This window comes from Lepisosteus oculatus, chromosome 18 (genome assembly GCF_040954835.1).
Source record: "Lepisosteus oculatus isolate fLepOcu1 chromosome 18, fLepOcu1.hap2, whole genome shotgun sequence".
NCBI classification, from domain to species: domain Eukaryota; kingdom Metazoa; phylum Chordata; class Actinopteri; order Semionotiformes; family Lepisosteidae; genus Lepisosteus; species Lepisosteus oculatus.
In genome coordinates this window covers 12166754-12180005 of record NC_090713.1, presented here as the reverse complement: position 1 = coordinate 12180005, position 13252 = coordinate 12166754, and the positions used below count along the sequence as shown (strand labels likewise).

Here is a 13252-nt window from a genome sequence, read left to right as displayed (position 1 = left end):
AGGAATGGAGAAAGAACTGTCCCTTGAGGTGCCCCTATGTTACTCACTACCTGTTCAGACACACAGTTCTGAAGTCTCACAGACTGTGGTCTGCCTGTCAGGTAGTCAGTGATCCACGAGGTCATGGAAGCATCGACTTGCATCTCCTTCAGTTTCCTCCTTAGAAGTAAGGGCTGGATGGTATTGAAGGCACTGGAGAAGTTGAAAAACATGATCCTTACAGTGTTGCTAGCCCTGTCCAGGTCCAGGTCTACATGCTGCCCTTTGCAGCATGTAGATGATCACATCCTCCACACCAACACTGGGCTGGTAGGCGAACTGTAGGGTGTTCAGTGATGAGCTGACCAGGGGTCTCAGGTGGGATAAGACCAGCCACTCTAGTGTCTTCATGACGTGAGAAGTCAGTGCAACTGATCTGTAGTCATTGAGGACAGAGGGGCGCCCTTTCTTTGGTACCGGGACCAGGCATGATATCTTCCAGAGCACCGGGACTCTCTCCAAGCGCAGGCTCAGGTTGAACAGTCGCTGGAGCACTCCGCTCATCTGATCAGTACAGGCCCTCAGAACTCTGGGACAGATGTTATCTGGTCCTGTGGCCTTACCCTGGTGCAGCCTCTTCAGCTCCTTCTTCACCTGGTCAGCCGTGATGGTCAGCCTGGCCTGGGGGATGGTGCTCATAACGCTTTCAGTGCTACAGGTGTTAGTGGTTAATGGTTAATAATCAAGGTATTGGAATAGCCAAGTCAAAGTCCAGACCTCAACCCCATTGAGATGCTGTAGCAGGACCTTAAGAGAGCTGTGCATAAACGAATGCCCTCAAACATCAATGAACGGAAGCAATGTTGTAAAGAAGAGTGGGACAAAATTCCTCCAAAATTATGTGAGAGACTGATAAACTCATACTGAAAACAATTACTTCAAGTTATTGCAGCTAAAGGTGGTTCTACAAGCTACTTAGTTTTCGCACATGGCTTCTGCATGTTGGCTTATTTTTTGTTAAATAAAAAATGACACAGTGGAATCTGTTATGTGTTGTTTGTTACCTGTTAGATTTACCTAATTTTAGAGGACCAAATATTTTTTTATGTCCTGATATATGAAACCATAGAATTGAAAGAGGGTGTACTTTTTTTCACATGACTGTATGTGCGACTGTTAAAGGATCATGTTGCACTATCCAAAGAACAACAAACGTTTTTTCTGCTTTCACATTCTTCTTTAACTCTACACTTCTCCTCACCCATGTTCACTTTCCTGTCTCTGTCTCTTACTCTTTCTCCCTGCTGTTCAGCCCAAGGTGTTGAGTTTGTGGATAATCACAGGGTCACTCTCATTCAGAGGGTGAACCCAGTTGAACCCATAGCGGATGAACTGCTCTCAGAAAAGATGATCCATCAGGAGAGCTACAGCAGGGTCCATGCTGCTACAATCCCTCAGGACAAAATGAGAGAGCTGTATAAAGTCCTGGATTCTGGGGGAACAACAGTGAAAAACAAGTTCTACACAATTCTGCAAAAGAACTACAGACCTCTTGTCAAAGACTTGGGTAAGAGCACCATTCTCATTCATACTCACTCTTTTCTCTTGTTTTTTAATTCTATCCTTGCTTCTCACAATGTCATCTGTCATCATATAAACATTCATTAGCACATAGCAAAAATGACAAACTTCACTTCCTTGCTTACTTGTATATAGTATGTAGTGTATATAGTGATTACCTGTGGATTTTACTGAATATACTACAATCACTAACAACTATTCTTGTGTTGATATTTACTTGTATTTTAAAAGAACTTATTGTCATTATGCATAGACCTTATACAAGGTGGAACAACTATAGACAATGAGCCTCACTCATTCTCTAACTGCAAGACTCTACATGACTTAAACCAGCAAGAAAACGGATAAAGAGAAGGGAATAACAAATTCTGTTTAGCAAAAAACACAGCAAACCAAACTATGGACTTATAAAAGCCCAAGGGGCAGAGGCCTTTATAAATTAGTGTGAACTGTGTGGAGGCTTTTATTTTAGAGCCGGTAAGCAGCTTAGCTGTTGATAATGAGGGACTTGGGAAGAGGTCTAGTAAGTAGCTCTAAGAGGAGCTTAGGCTTTTGTTTGCTTTTGAGTATTTCTTTCTTTTCACTTTAAATACAATATTTTTTACCTTATAGCTGTTTGTGTTTGTTTTACTTATTTAGATCTTATTATACTTAAAACATATAATTATGTATATGTTACTTGTATATAGTATGTAGTGTACATAGTGATTAATTGTGCATTTTACTGAATATACTACAATGACTAACAACTATTCTTGTGTTAATATTTACTTTTTATTTACTTGTATTTTAAAACAACTTGCTATCATTATACATAGACCTTGTACAAGGTGGCAAAACTATATAATGTATATACTCACATATCACAATGATTAGACCTATTCAATTAAGAGAAACACATAGTGTGATGTAAGAGTAGGTGAGCTCTAGATAACATGAATATGGATGGGTTTGATCAAAAGCAGTCATAGTCAAGAATGAACAACCAGTCACTATTACTTTAACAGAACAGGGAGTGAAAACTCTCTTTGTATTGTTACAGCTCCTTCACCAGAAAGCCAACAGGCTCCAGGTTCTCAAACACATGGTACAGGTTGGTCCAATATTTAAAATATTCAGTGTGAATTTTTCTTTCTTCCAAGTGCTGTTTAATCCAGTGTTATTTCACTAAACCACACAGAGTAGAGCTCCTGTGATCACCTGGGAATGGGCTCTGAACACCTTCAGAATGGACAGGTCACTGATGAGAATCTCAGCTCAGTAAAATGCTGGAAACTGGTGTAAGATAGAGCCCAGGGCTGGTCACTGGCTTTACTAAGTCAGATAATGGGTTTCTGTTCAATATAACATTTAAAGAATGTACAGAAAGAAATCAGAAAGAAAGCCAGTCTCACTCATTCTCTAACTGCAAGACTCTACATGACTTAAACCAGCAAGAAAACGGATAAAGAGAAGGGAATAACAAATTCTGTTTAGCAAAAAACACAGCAAACCAAACTATGGACTTATAAAAGCCCAAGGGGCAGAGGCCTTTATAAATTAGTGTGAACTGTGTGGAGGCTTTTATTTTAGAGCCGGTAAGCAGCTTAGCTGTTGATAATGAGGGACTTGGGAAGAGGTCTAGTAAGTAGCTCTAAGAGGAGCTTAGGCTTTTGTTTGCTTTTGAGTATTTCTTTCTTTTCACTTTAAATACAATATTTTTTACCTTATAGCTGTTTGTGTTTGTTTTACTTATTTAGATCTTATTATACTTAAAACATATAATTATGTATATGTTACTTGTATATAGTATGTAGTGTACATAGTGATTAATTGTGCATTTTACTGAATATACTACAATGACTAACAACTATTCTTGTGTTAATATTTACTTTTTATTTACTTGTATTTTAAAACAACTTGCTATCATTATACATAGACCTTGTACAAGGTGGCAAAACTATATAATTTATATACTCACATATCACAATGATTAGACCTATTCAATTAAGAGAAACACATAGTGTGATGTAAGAGTAGGTGAGCTCTAGATAACATGAATATGGATGGGTTTGATCAAAAGCAGTCATAGTCAAGAATGAACTACCAGTCACTATTACTTTAACAGAACAGGGAGTGAAAACTCTCTTTGTATTGTTACAGCTCCTTCACCAGAAAGCCAACAGGCTCCAGGTTCTCAAACACATGGTACAGGTTGGTCCAATATTTAAAATATTCAGTGTGAATTTTTCTTTCTTCCAAGTGCTGTTTAATCCAGTGTTATTTCACTAAACCACACAGAGTAGAGCTCCTGTGATCACCTGGGAATGGGCTCTGAACACCTTCAGAATGGACAGGTCACTGATGAAAATCTCAGCTCAGTAAAATGCTGGAAACTGGTGTAAGATAGAGCCCAGGGCTGGTCACTGGCTTTACTAAGTCAGATAATGGGTTTCTGTTCAATATAACATTTAAAGAATGTACAGAAAGAAATCAGAAAGAAAGCCAGTCTCACTCATTCTCTAACTGCAAGACTCTACATGACTTAAACCAGCAAGCAAACAGATACAGAGAAGGGAATAACAAATTCTGTTTAGCAAAAAACACAGCAAACCAAACTATGGACTTATAAAAACCCAAGGGGCAGAGGCCTTTATAAATTAGTGTGAACTGTGTGGAGGCTTTTATTTTAGAGCCGGTAAGCAGCTTAGCTGTTGATAGTGAGGGACCTGGGAAGAGGTCTAGTAAGTAGCTCTAAGAGGAGCTTAGGCTATTGTTTGCTTTTGAGTATTTCTTTCTTTTCACTTTAAATACAATATTTTTTACCTTATGGCTGTTTTGTGTTTGTTTTACTTATTTATATCTATCAACCTGCTTACAACAGGTGTGTTGTGTGTCCTTCTTGGACACTAATTCTACAGACATATTACACTGTCAGTATTTCTCCTGCCTTCTCTGACTGTCCCTTTACTATCGTGTTCTGTCTGTTTTAGGGTGGCTGCAGACACTGAAAGACAAACACAAGAAAGCTCTAAAGGGGAAGTTTGAAGTTGTGTCTGAGGTAATTGCTAAGCCAGGAGAGCAGACCCTCCTCGATGACATCTTTACACACGTGTGGATAACTGAGGGCAGCTGTGTTGAGGTGAATCATGGACATGAGGTCATGCAGGTAGAGACTGTCTCCAAAAGCACAAAATCAGAGATCCACTCCATCAAGTGCAGCGATATTTTCGAACCACGGCCAGGACAGACCAGACCCATCAGGACAGTACTGATGAAGGGAGTTGCTGGCATCGGGAAAACATTCTCTGTGCAGAAATTCATTCTCGACTGGGCTACTGGAAAAGACAACCAGTACTTTGATTTTATATTTTTTCTTCCATTCTGTGAATTAAACTTGATCAAATCAGAAATTAGTTTACAGGAGCTAGTTCTGTATATCTGCCCAGAACTAAAATCCTCTGATAATGTTTTAGATGGCCACAAAGTCCTGTTCATCTTTGATGGTCTGGATGAAAGCAAACATCCTTTTAACTTTAAAACAAACCAGAGATGGTCTGATGTGAAAAAGCAAACTTCAGTGGACATGTTGTTAACAAACCTCATCAAGAGGAACTTTTCTGATGATGCCTTCATCTGGATCACTTCCAGACCGGTTGCAGCAGGTCTGATCCCTCTGGAGCACATCTGCAGGGTGACAGAGGTCCTGGGGTTTGAAGACCAGCAGAAGGAAGAGTACATCAGAAAGAAGTGTAAGAACAGAGCTCTAGCAGACAGAATTATTTCACATATAAAGATGCCGGGGAGTCTTTACATGATGTGCTTTGTCCCTGTTTTCTGCTGGATTGTAGTTACTCTTCTGGAGCACACATTGGAAGAGAACAGTGGGGAGAGTCCCAGAACTGTGACAGATTTCTATACAAACTTCTTGCTTTTCTTACTAACAGCAAAGGAAGAGAAAGAAAATGTCCTCAAGTCACATCACGAAGCAATTCTGAAGCTGGGAAAGCTGGCGTTTGAAAGTCTGGAGAAAAACATAATTGTCTTCAATGACAAAGATCTGAAAAAATGCAACATTGATCTTAACAACTGTTCACTTTACTCAGGGGTGTTCAAGGAAATATTCAAACAAGATTCAGTCTTTTTTCAGGAAAGGGTGTACAGTTTTTTACACCTGACTGTCCAGGAGTATTTTGCAGCTCTGTATGTTTTTGGATCCTATCACAACCACAATTTTAACCCACTAAAGAAAAATGATAAGACTTCCACTTTAAAAAGAAAATCTAAGCTCACTCTGAATAAAAATGCACTGGAAAGAGCCATCCAGAGCAGAAATGGCCACCTTGATCTTTTTGTCCGATTCCTTCTGGGAATGGAAATGAAGAACAACCAGGAGCTTTTGAAGGGATTCCTGTCACACACACAAGATCACTCCAGTGACATACAGGAAACAGCAATATTCATCAAGAAACTCATCAGAGAAACTTCCTCTCTTGAAAGATGCATCAACCTTTTCCACTGTCTGAGTGAACTGAAGGAGAAGTCTTTAATAGATGAGTTCAGTGTGACTCTGGATAAAGTAAAACATTCAGGACAAAGTCTCTCACCTTCCCAGTGTTCAGCACTCGCCTATTTTTCACTGCTGTCTGAGAAAGAGGTCGATGACTTTGACATGAGTAAATATGCTACATCAGAGGAGTGTGTACGGATATTCATGCCTATGGCAAAGATAACAAACACCCTTAGGTAAGTATGATTTTAATTCATAGCTCTCACTTTGAAGAAATGGACTAAAATATTTGCAAAGACATGGGAGACAAATGTAGAGCATAATAATATGGTGTTTAAATTTACCGGGTCAATTTTAAATTGTAACAGTAAATTGCACGACTGCTTTATTACTATGAGAAAGCCATTGGACAGAATAAGAAGCACACATATTTGAAATATAAGATGTACACATTTGTTTCATATTAAATTGTATGCTTATTAAACAAACATTTATATACGTTTATATACGCTTATATAGTATATACGAAACAATCAATATAATACAAAATGGTTGACAGTTCACTTGAGGGTTAAACGGTGACTATTACTTTCTGCCCCCCGGAGTTATGGTCGGCCTTGTTATGTTAATCAGTTTCATACATTATTCAACATTAAGATACTCTAAAACCTTTAAATTATGATTCACTTTTGTGAACTAAACATTATCAAAAGTTATCTCTTGAGATCTATAATGTGACATTATTCATTCAGCAACTGCTTCACAGTTAGTGTATGAATTTGAAAAGCTCCAAATTTGGACTTAGGTCCAATCAAGTCAACCTTGGTTTGCATTTTGTTGTACTTGGGGATAATTAGGTGTACTGATGAAAATATAACAGTGATTAGCAAAGTAATAGTCATCTTAAAGTCCCAAGATTTTCTTTGTGTAGAGAAATGTTTATATATGGGGCCACTGTCAGCCTGGTATCTTGGAGAACATTTCAAGTTCTGAGAATCAGACAATGGATCATGAGGTTGGTAAAGCTGTCAGAATGCCAGTCGGATTGAGAGAGCAGAGCACCAAAAATCCGTTGTGCAGTAAATTTAAAATCTAATCAAAATGTAAAACCCAGTCTTTCCCAGCTCTGGATGTTGCTCATTGGCTGGTCATCTACTGGAAGATTTAATCATCTCTATTTAGGAGGCAGTAGGGGAGGAGGAAAAGCAGACAGGCAACAGTAGAAGAGAAGAAGACACTAAAAGCAGAAGATTGGAAGGAGACAAATACAGGAGACATAGGAGAGGAGAAGACACAGACAAGAGACAATAGGAGAGGAGCAGACACTGATGGAAGACATAAGGAGAGGAGAAGATATTGTCAGGAGACAATAGAAGAAGAGGAAACACAGTAAACAATACGAAAGAAGAAAGAAGGCATCGATAGTAGATAAAAGTATCAGTATCAGAGAAGGACACAGACAGAAGACAGAAGAAGAGGAGGAGGCACTGAAAGGAGAGTCAGAAAGGAGGAGGCACAGACAGTAAACAATTGTAGAGGAGGAGACGCGGTAGAAGAGAGGAGCAGCTGAGGTATAAAGTGAGAAAGAGCCCATGTCTGATACTCTGCAGTAGCAGGAGGAGGAAGGAGCAGCTTAGGCAGAGACTAGGACTGATACACAAGACAAACCCACAACAATGAGCAACTGCACCAGATGGTCATCCCGTGCTGGCCAGTAGCCCTCAATTCCCCCTTTGGCTACTCTTCCCATCCTGCTCTTCGTGGTCAGAAACATGGTCAGAATCTAGCGAGAGTCAGGAAGTAAGGGAGAGAACAAGCTTACAAAGGAGCATACACGCACTAGGGAGCTCCAGGGAGAATCCAAAATAATAAACGATGGTAAGGGAGGGTTAAAGTAGTGATGGGATTGAAAGGCGATGGGAAGATTAATTGTGGCGTGGGCGCCTGTTTAAATTGGTGCGCGTGGGAATGTGATGGCGTCTGTGAGTGCATGCGGAATACGTGACAACCACAGCTCAGAGTTTGAGAAGCTGGAGAAGTCAGAGAAATCTTATCCTCCCTAACTGAAGCAGCTACAAAAGTGTCATAAACAGACAAACCTTTGCAAGTTCCAGGTGCAAGTATGTGAGCATATGACGACACACAGAAAACACCTCAGGACACGTGTGCCAGTCGATCCCAATTGGTCACAAGTTCTGGTTTATCTAAAACTTTCAAGAGAGGCAACACTCTCCCACAAGCCATGTTATTTCCCAGACTATAAGCTACCTTTAATTTGAAGGGTAGTCATGCATCTACCTTAACAAATCCAATAATTAAATGAGATTGTAAATGCACAGGAAGTAGTGAAAATACTCCTTCTCTATGCCTTGCAGTAACACACTGGAGTCACAGAATGTCTGGTCCAGAAAATACAAAATATTTGCAAGAACAAAAAGGACTGGGCAGCACCATTAAATGTCACAAAATTTTAAAACTTTGTTGACACATATCTCTTTAAAATAAATGGATCACACCCCTGTATCCCTTAATGAAAATCTACATCTGCAAAAAAAATCTCCTGGATGCACAAAATGCAAAATGAATCAAAGATGCCAGACATGCCCCCAAATATGTTACATCCCCACTACCTGCAGTAAATCAAAACAACACCCACTGGGCATACTGTGGGAGGAGTGAAACACAGTAGGTTTAAGATATTTCAACTTTGTATCTGTTATAACAGTTAATAGAGTGGTGAAAACAACCCATATTCTATTCTTTATCACTTAATATAGTGAGTCATACACCTGTGATGTACTAAATTAATGCAACCATCAAAACATTGATCACAACCTTGGGGGTTGTGGGGGACATTGACTGGGTGGGGGGAAACTTCACGGAGCTGAGAGACACATGATAGAAGCCTGAAAAATTCCAACACCACACACAGTAACCACTGACCTAAAAGAAATGTTTTACTTAAATGATCTGGAAAAGAATAAAGTTTTAACAAACGTGGCTTTATTAAGTTCCTTAATCAGGAAAGGATCATTTCTAATAACTTACCCAGATATAAACATTCAAACTGGGGACACTGAAGACAAACTGGTCAGGCCCTGGTCAGGCCCTGGTCAGGCCCTGGTCAGAAGACATGCTGGCACAGAGTCAGCTGAATGTCTCCACAACACTGACCTCATGTAATTATGTAACTGAGGGCTCAGCTGGAACAAAACCCAGTTGTACCTCAAGGGGGTGAGATTTCTCCATATCTATTCCTCCAAAACATGCCCACCCAAAGCACTGTCCATATTAACACTCAGGATGTGTTGTTGAAGTTGGGCTGTCCCAGGACACACCATTGTCCAGTATTCGAGCTGATACAGTATGTCCACTGACAAGTGGGCTCTTCCAGTAAAATTCTGCTGAATGGAAAGTCTGTGGATTTGTTTTTTAAGGGACCTGATGCTCTTTATTTTAGGAGGACAGGAAGTTCCTGTTGTCACTACTACCAAGTATCTTGGGTTCCATTTAGACTCCAAACTCAGGGTCAACATACTGTACATGTGGAGCAGTCAGTGACAGAAGCCTTAAAGCTCATCCTTGAGCTGTTTTCAGAAGGGTCTGTACTTGTTAGGGATTCGGTACGAGGGACCGAACCAGTGAGTGAACCCACTTGCAGGAGCGAACAAAGGCAAGCCGTAATCGTAGGAACGAGCTGAGAGTCCAGGGGAAGCCAGATATCCGAAAGGGAACGAGTACCGAAGCCGAAGCGTGATCCGAAGTCGTAGTCAGTAGATCAATCCAATAATCCAGGGGTAGCCAGTGATCCGAAACAGAGTGAAAGAAACCAAGCCAAACCGAGATCCGAAAAGCCGAAGTCCAAAGGGAAAAACCGCAAACCGAAAGCCAAGACGAACACAGGGTAGAAGTAGGAGTAGCGCAACCGGGAAGCTCGAAAGGGAAAACCAATACTGAGCAACGAGGTAGGGAAGGACAGGTGTTTAAGTAGGATGAGACGGGGGTGTGGTGGTGAATGGGAGAACTAATAGGTGCACTGATGGATAGGGGCTACGCCTACTTCTGCCTCCTCCGTTGCCGGGAGGCATGGATCGTAACAGTACTGATGTCATTCATTTTGTCAGTTCGCAGAAAAGCCCTGTTCAGTGTACATACTAGCACTGTTGTATTTACAGTAAATCCCTTGGTTGCCCAGGCTGCTTGCAAGACCTTCTGTCTAGTAGTGTAGATCAGTTAGTGATCTTGGTTGGGCTCCCAGTTTCCTGTAGTCTGTTGCAGGAGGTCAGTGGTAAATTAGCTGGCAAAGAAGGGGATCTGTGTGAAATTAACTTGAAATTAACCCATTGCCCTCTTGTTATGAACTAGAAAGTATTTTTATTTTGGTTTGTTGGTGGTCTCCAGATTACTGGGTTTGTATTGTGATGAACAACTCTGCTCTCTGATTTCAGCAACTGAAAGCTGACACAGATGAGACAAGAGACAAGGATTCAATTCTGATTAAAGAGGGTTTAATTGCCCTTTTTATTACAATGATTGTAATGGTCACTAGGGAAGAGAGAAACCTAGAGACCAGAGAACGGAGGGTGACCACAGACTCAAAACGTGCAGTGAAAAAAGCGAGAGATGGGGTCCCCTCTATTATAGGCTGTTGCAGAGGAAGTAGAAGCAGACAGGTTCAGAGATCAGAGTGGAGAAAGCAGCAGTGCAGTTCCACATTGTGAAGGACCAAAATAGTTCACTGGTGTCGTTTCACTAGACCAAGAGAGGCATTAGACTAGGTTGAACACCAGTACTTGTGATCGATCATCTGAACTTTCATGTTTGTTCTGTTCTTCACTGCTGTAATTTGGGTTAATACAAGTCACTGTTGTGATGTTTGAATTATAGGGGTCAGTTATGAAGTGTAACAGAATATGTCCTACATCCTGACCAATCTGAAAATCCCACAACAGTGATTCTAATTATGCAAAACCTATACAATGTCTACAGAGGCCAGCAGCAGAGAAATCTGCCTTCTGAACTAAACATAATCTTAAGGATGCTACAAAGTGAATGGGATTATATTTCCATAATCCAAAAAATACATCCACTAAATAAGAGATTCTATTTTTAACTTAAGGTTTCTCAATACAGAAAATTATTTTCCTAAAAACCACAGAATGGCAAGCTCTCTTACCAAGGTTTAAATACTGAACTGGAACCTGGTCTTGAAGGCAGATCAACACAAGGAGCTCTTGCATTCTTTCATTCTCCCTCTGGAGACTCTTTCCGTCTCTCCTCCCTCTACCTGCCACTGTGTGCTGTCTTCCTGGACTAGTGATTGACACTGAATCTTTTACCCAGAACTTAATTAACCAAGGTAAACCAAGGTGTTTCAAGTCATCTTATACTCAGCAAACAACCCAGTTCCCAAGAACCGTAAATGTTGAAAGCAGCCAGGTGTTAACTATTACCTTTAGATTCTACAAACACTTCGAGAGTAACTTCAGGTAACAATAAAAATAATAATCCACCCATTCCCTATTCACACTGTCTACTACAGCAGTGTTTGACCCACATACAGTACCTGTTGCTTTTCATTCCATCCCACCTTGATTCGATAATTAGTCATCCATCCTCTTAAGGGCGCTCCGGCCCTTTCGTATTTTAGTTAATTACATGCACCTGCCCCCTGTTCTGTCTCCTTATTTAAGCCTGGTGCTCTCACTATTCCTGGCTCAGCTCTGGAAGATGGACGCCCAGAAGCCCACATACCAGCGGGTCCAGGAGAGACCCGATGGCATAGGCTTCAGAAGGGCATCCTGACAATCCGAGTCTGTGGCTCAGAGTGCCTGGCCTTGTTACCCTGGTTTTTACTCCCTGTTCCTGTTCTGGATCCCCTTTCGGATTTTAACCCTGTCTGTCCCGGATGGATCTCCCGGCACATGGACCCTGGACTGCCCCCCGGTTTCCCCTCTTGGTCTGTTCAGACTTGTTCGCTCCAACAAAGTTTTACACATGGAAACAAATATTTCAAATTAATCTTTTTATTAGATCAATGAAAAAGTTGGATTGTGTAACTGAGGGCTCGGCTGGAACAAAACCCAACAGGTGTGTGGGTCACCAGGACCAGGACTGGGAAGCACTGCAGTACAGGGTCACATGGGGTCCAGAGCCCAACTCAGCAAGCAACAGGCACAAGGCAAGATAAACCCTGGTCTGGACACCAGTTCATCACAGATCACATAGATATACTGTAGGCACACAGACCAGGGCAGTTTTCTCCCAGACGTTAATTAACCTACAGTATTAGTGTGTTTTTAGACTGTGGGAGGAAACCAGAGCACCTGGAGAAAAGCCCACACTAATTTGGGGAGACCATGCAAACTCCATTCAGATAGTACCAAGGAACTGAACTCAAGGTAACATTGCTAACTCCTGCACCATCATGCTGCCCCGCACAGAAGGATCATATAGACCATAAATATTGACCAGTGACCTCTTTTACATGCCACCGTTGGCACAAGGGGCAGCAACTTTTTCCTGTTGCTGTTTCATAACATCAGGTTTTTACGGGACAAGGTTGTCACCCATGCTCCCATGTTGCCTGTTGTGGGACACAAACCAACTACCCTGATATTGCAAGTCTCATGCTCTACTAGCTGAGCTACCTGAAACTATTGCTTCTGTTGTGCTTTCCAACGAGACTGAGTAGACTTAGCTTTACTACCCCTTTTTATACCAAATCATCACCACCTATCCCTTGAAAATATCAAGGGGAAAAATAACAGAAAAAACACATTCCACATTATATCCAAATACATTATAAAATATCATATATTCTAAACACCTAATACTTCAAGATATAAGAAAACCTAGAAAAAGGAGAACATCTCAGTCAAAGGTGCTTCTATTATGAAATGTACGATAGCTAGGTGGGTCTAGGAGAATAAACAGGGCCCAAATTCACTAGAGTTAATTTACACAGGTTACGATCTAGATTATGTTATTTTTAGGTACGAAGTTGGTTTTTAAATGTGTGGCCAAAAGACATTTCTAAAACAGACTGAATCAGCTAAAAGGAGAACTGTTTAACTTTGCCTCGTGAATACTGCTAAATGAAAGGATGATAAAAACAAACGTGTTTTCCTCTTTTATGTTATAATAGTAGTTTTAGCAGAGTGACAGTTAAAATTTGTGGACTGTTGCTGTTCTTGGTGCTGA

At 40.8% G+C, this 13252-nt stretch overlaps 1 protein-coding gene across 1 annotated transcript in view; it reads left to right on the top strand.

Annotated features, from left to right (window-relative positions):
- Window positions 1-13252, top strand: part of LOC138223970 (NACHT, LRR and PYD domains-containing protein 12-like) — a 514121-nt gene that overhangs the window by 21726 nt on the left and 479143 nt on the right. Inside the window, exons 3-6 of the mRNA XM_069180151.1 lie at window positions 1292-1546; window positions 2603-2653; window positions 3703-3753; window positions 4533-6285. Of these exons, the coding sequence (XP_069036252.1) occupies window positions 1292-1546; window positions 2603-2653; window positions 3703-3753; window positions 4533-6285 (2110 nt within the window). The remainder of the gene's footprint in view (window positions 1-1291; window positions 1547-2602; window positions 2654-3702; window positions 3754-4532; window positions 6286-13252) is intronic.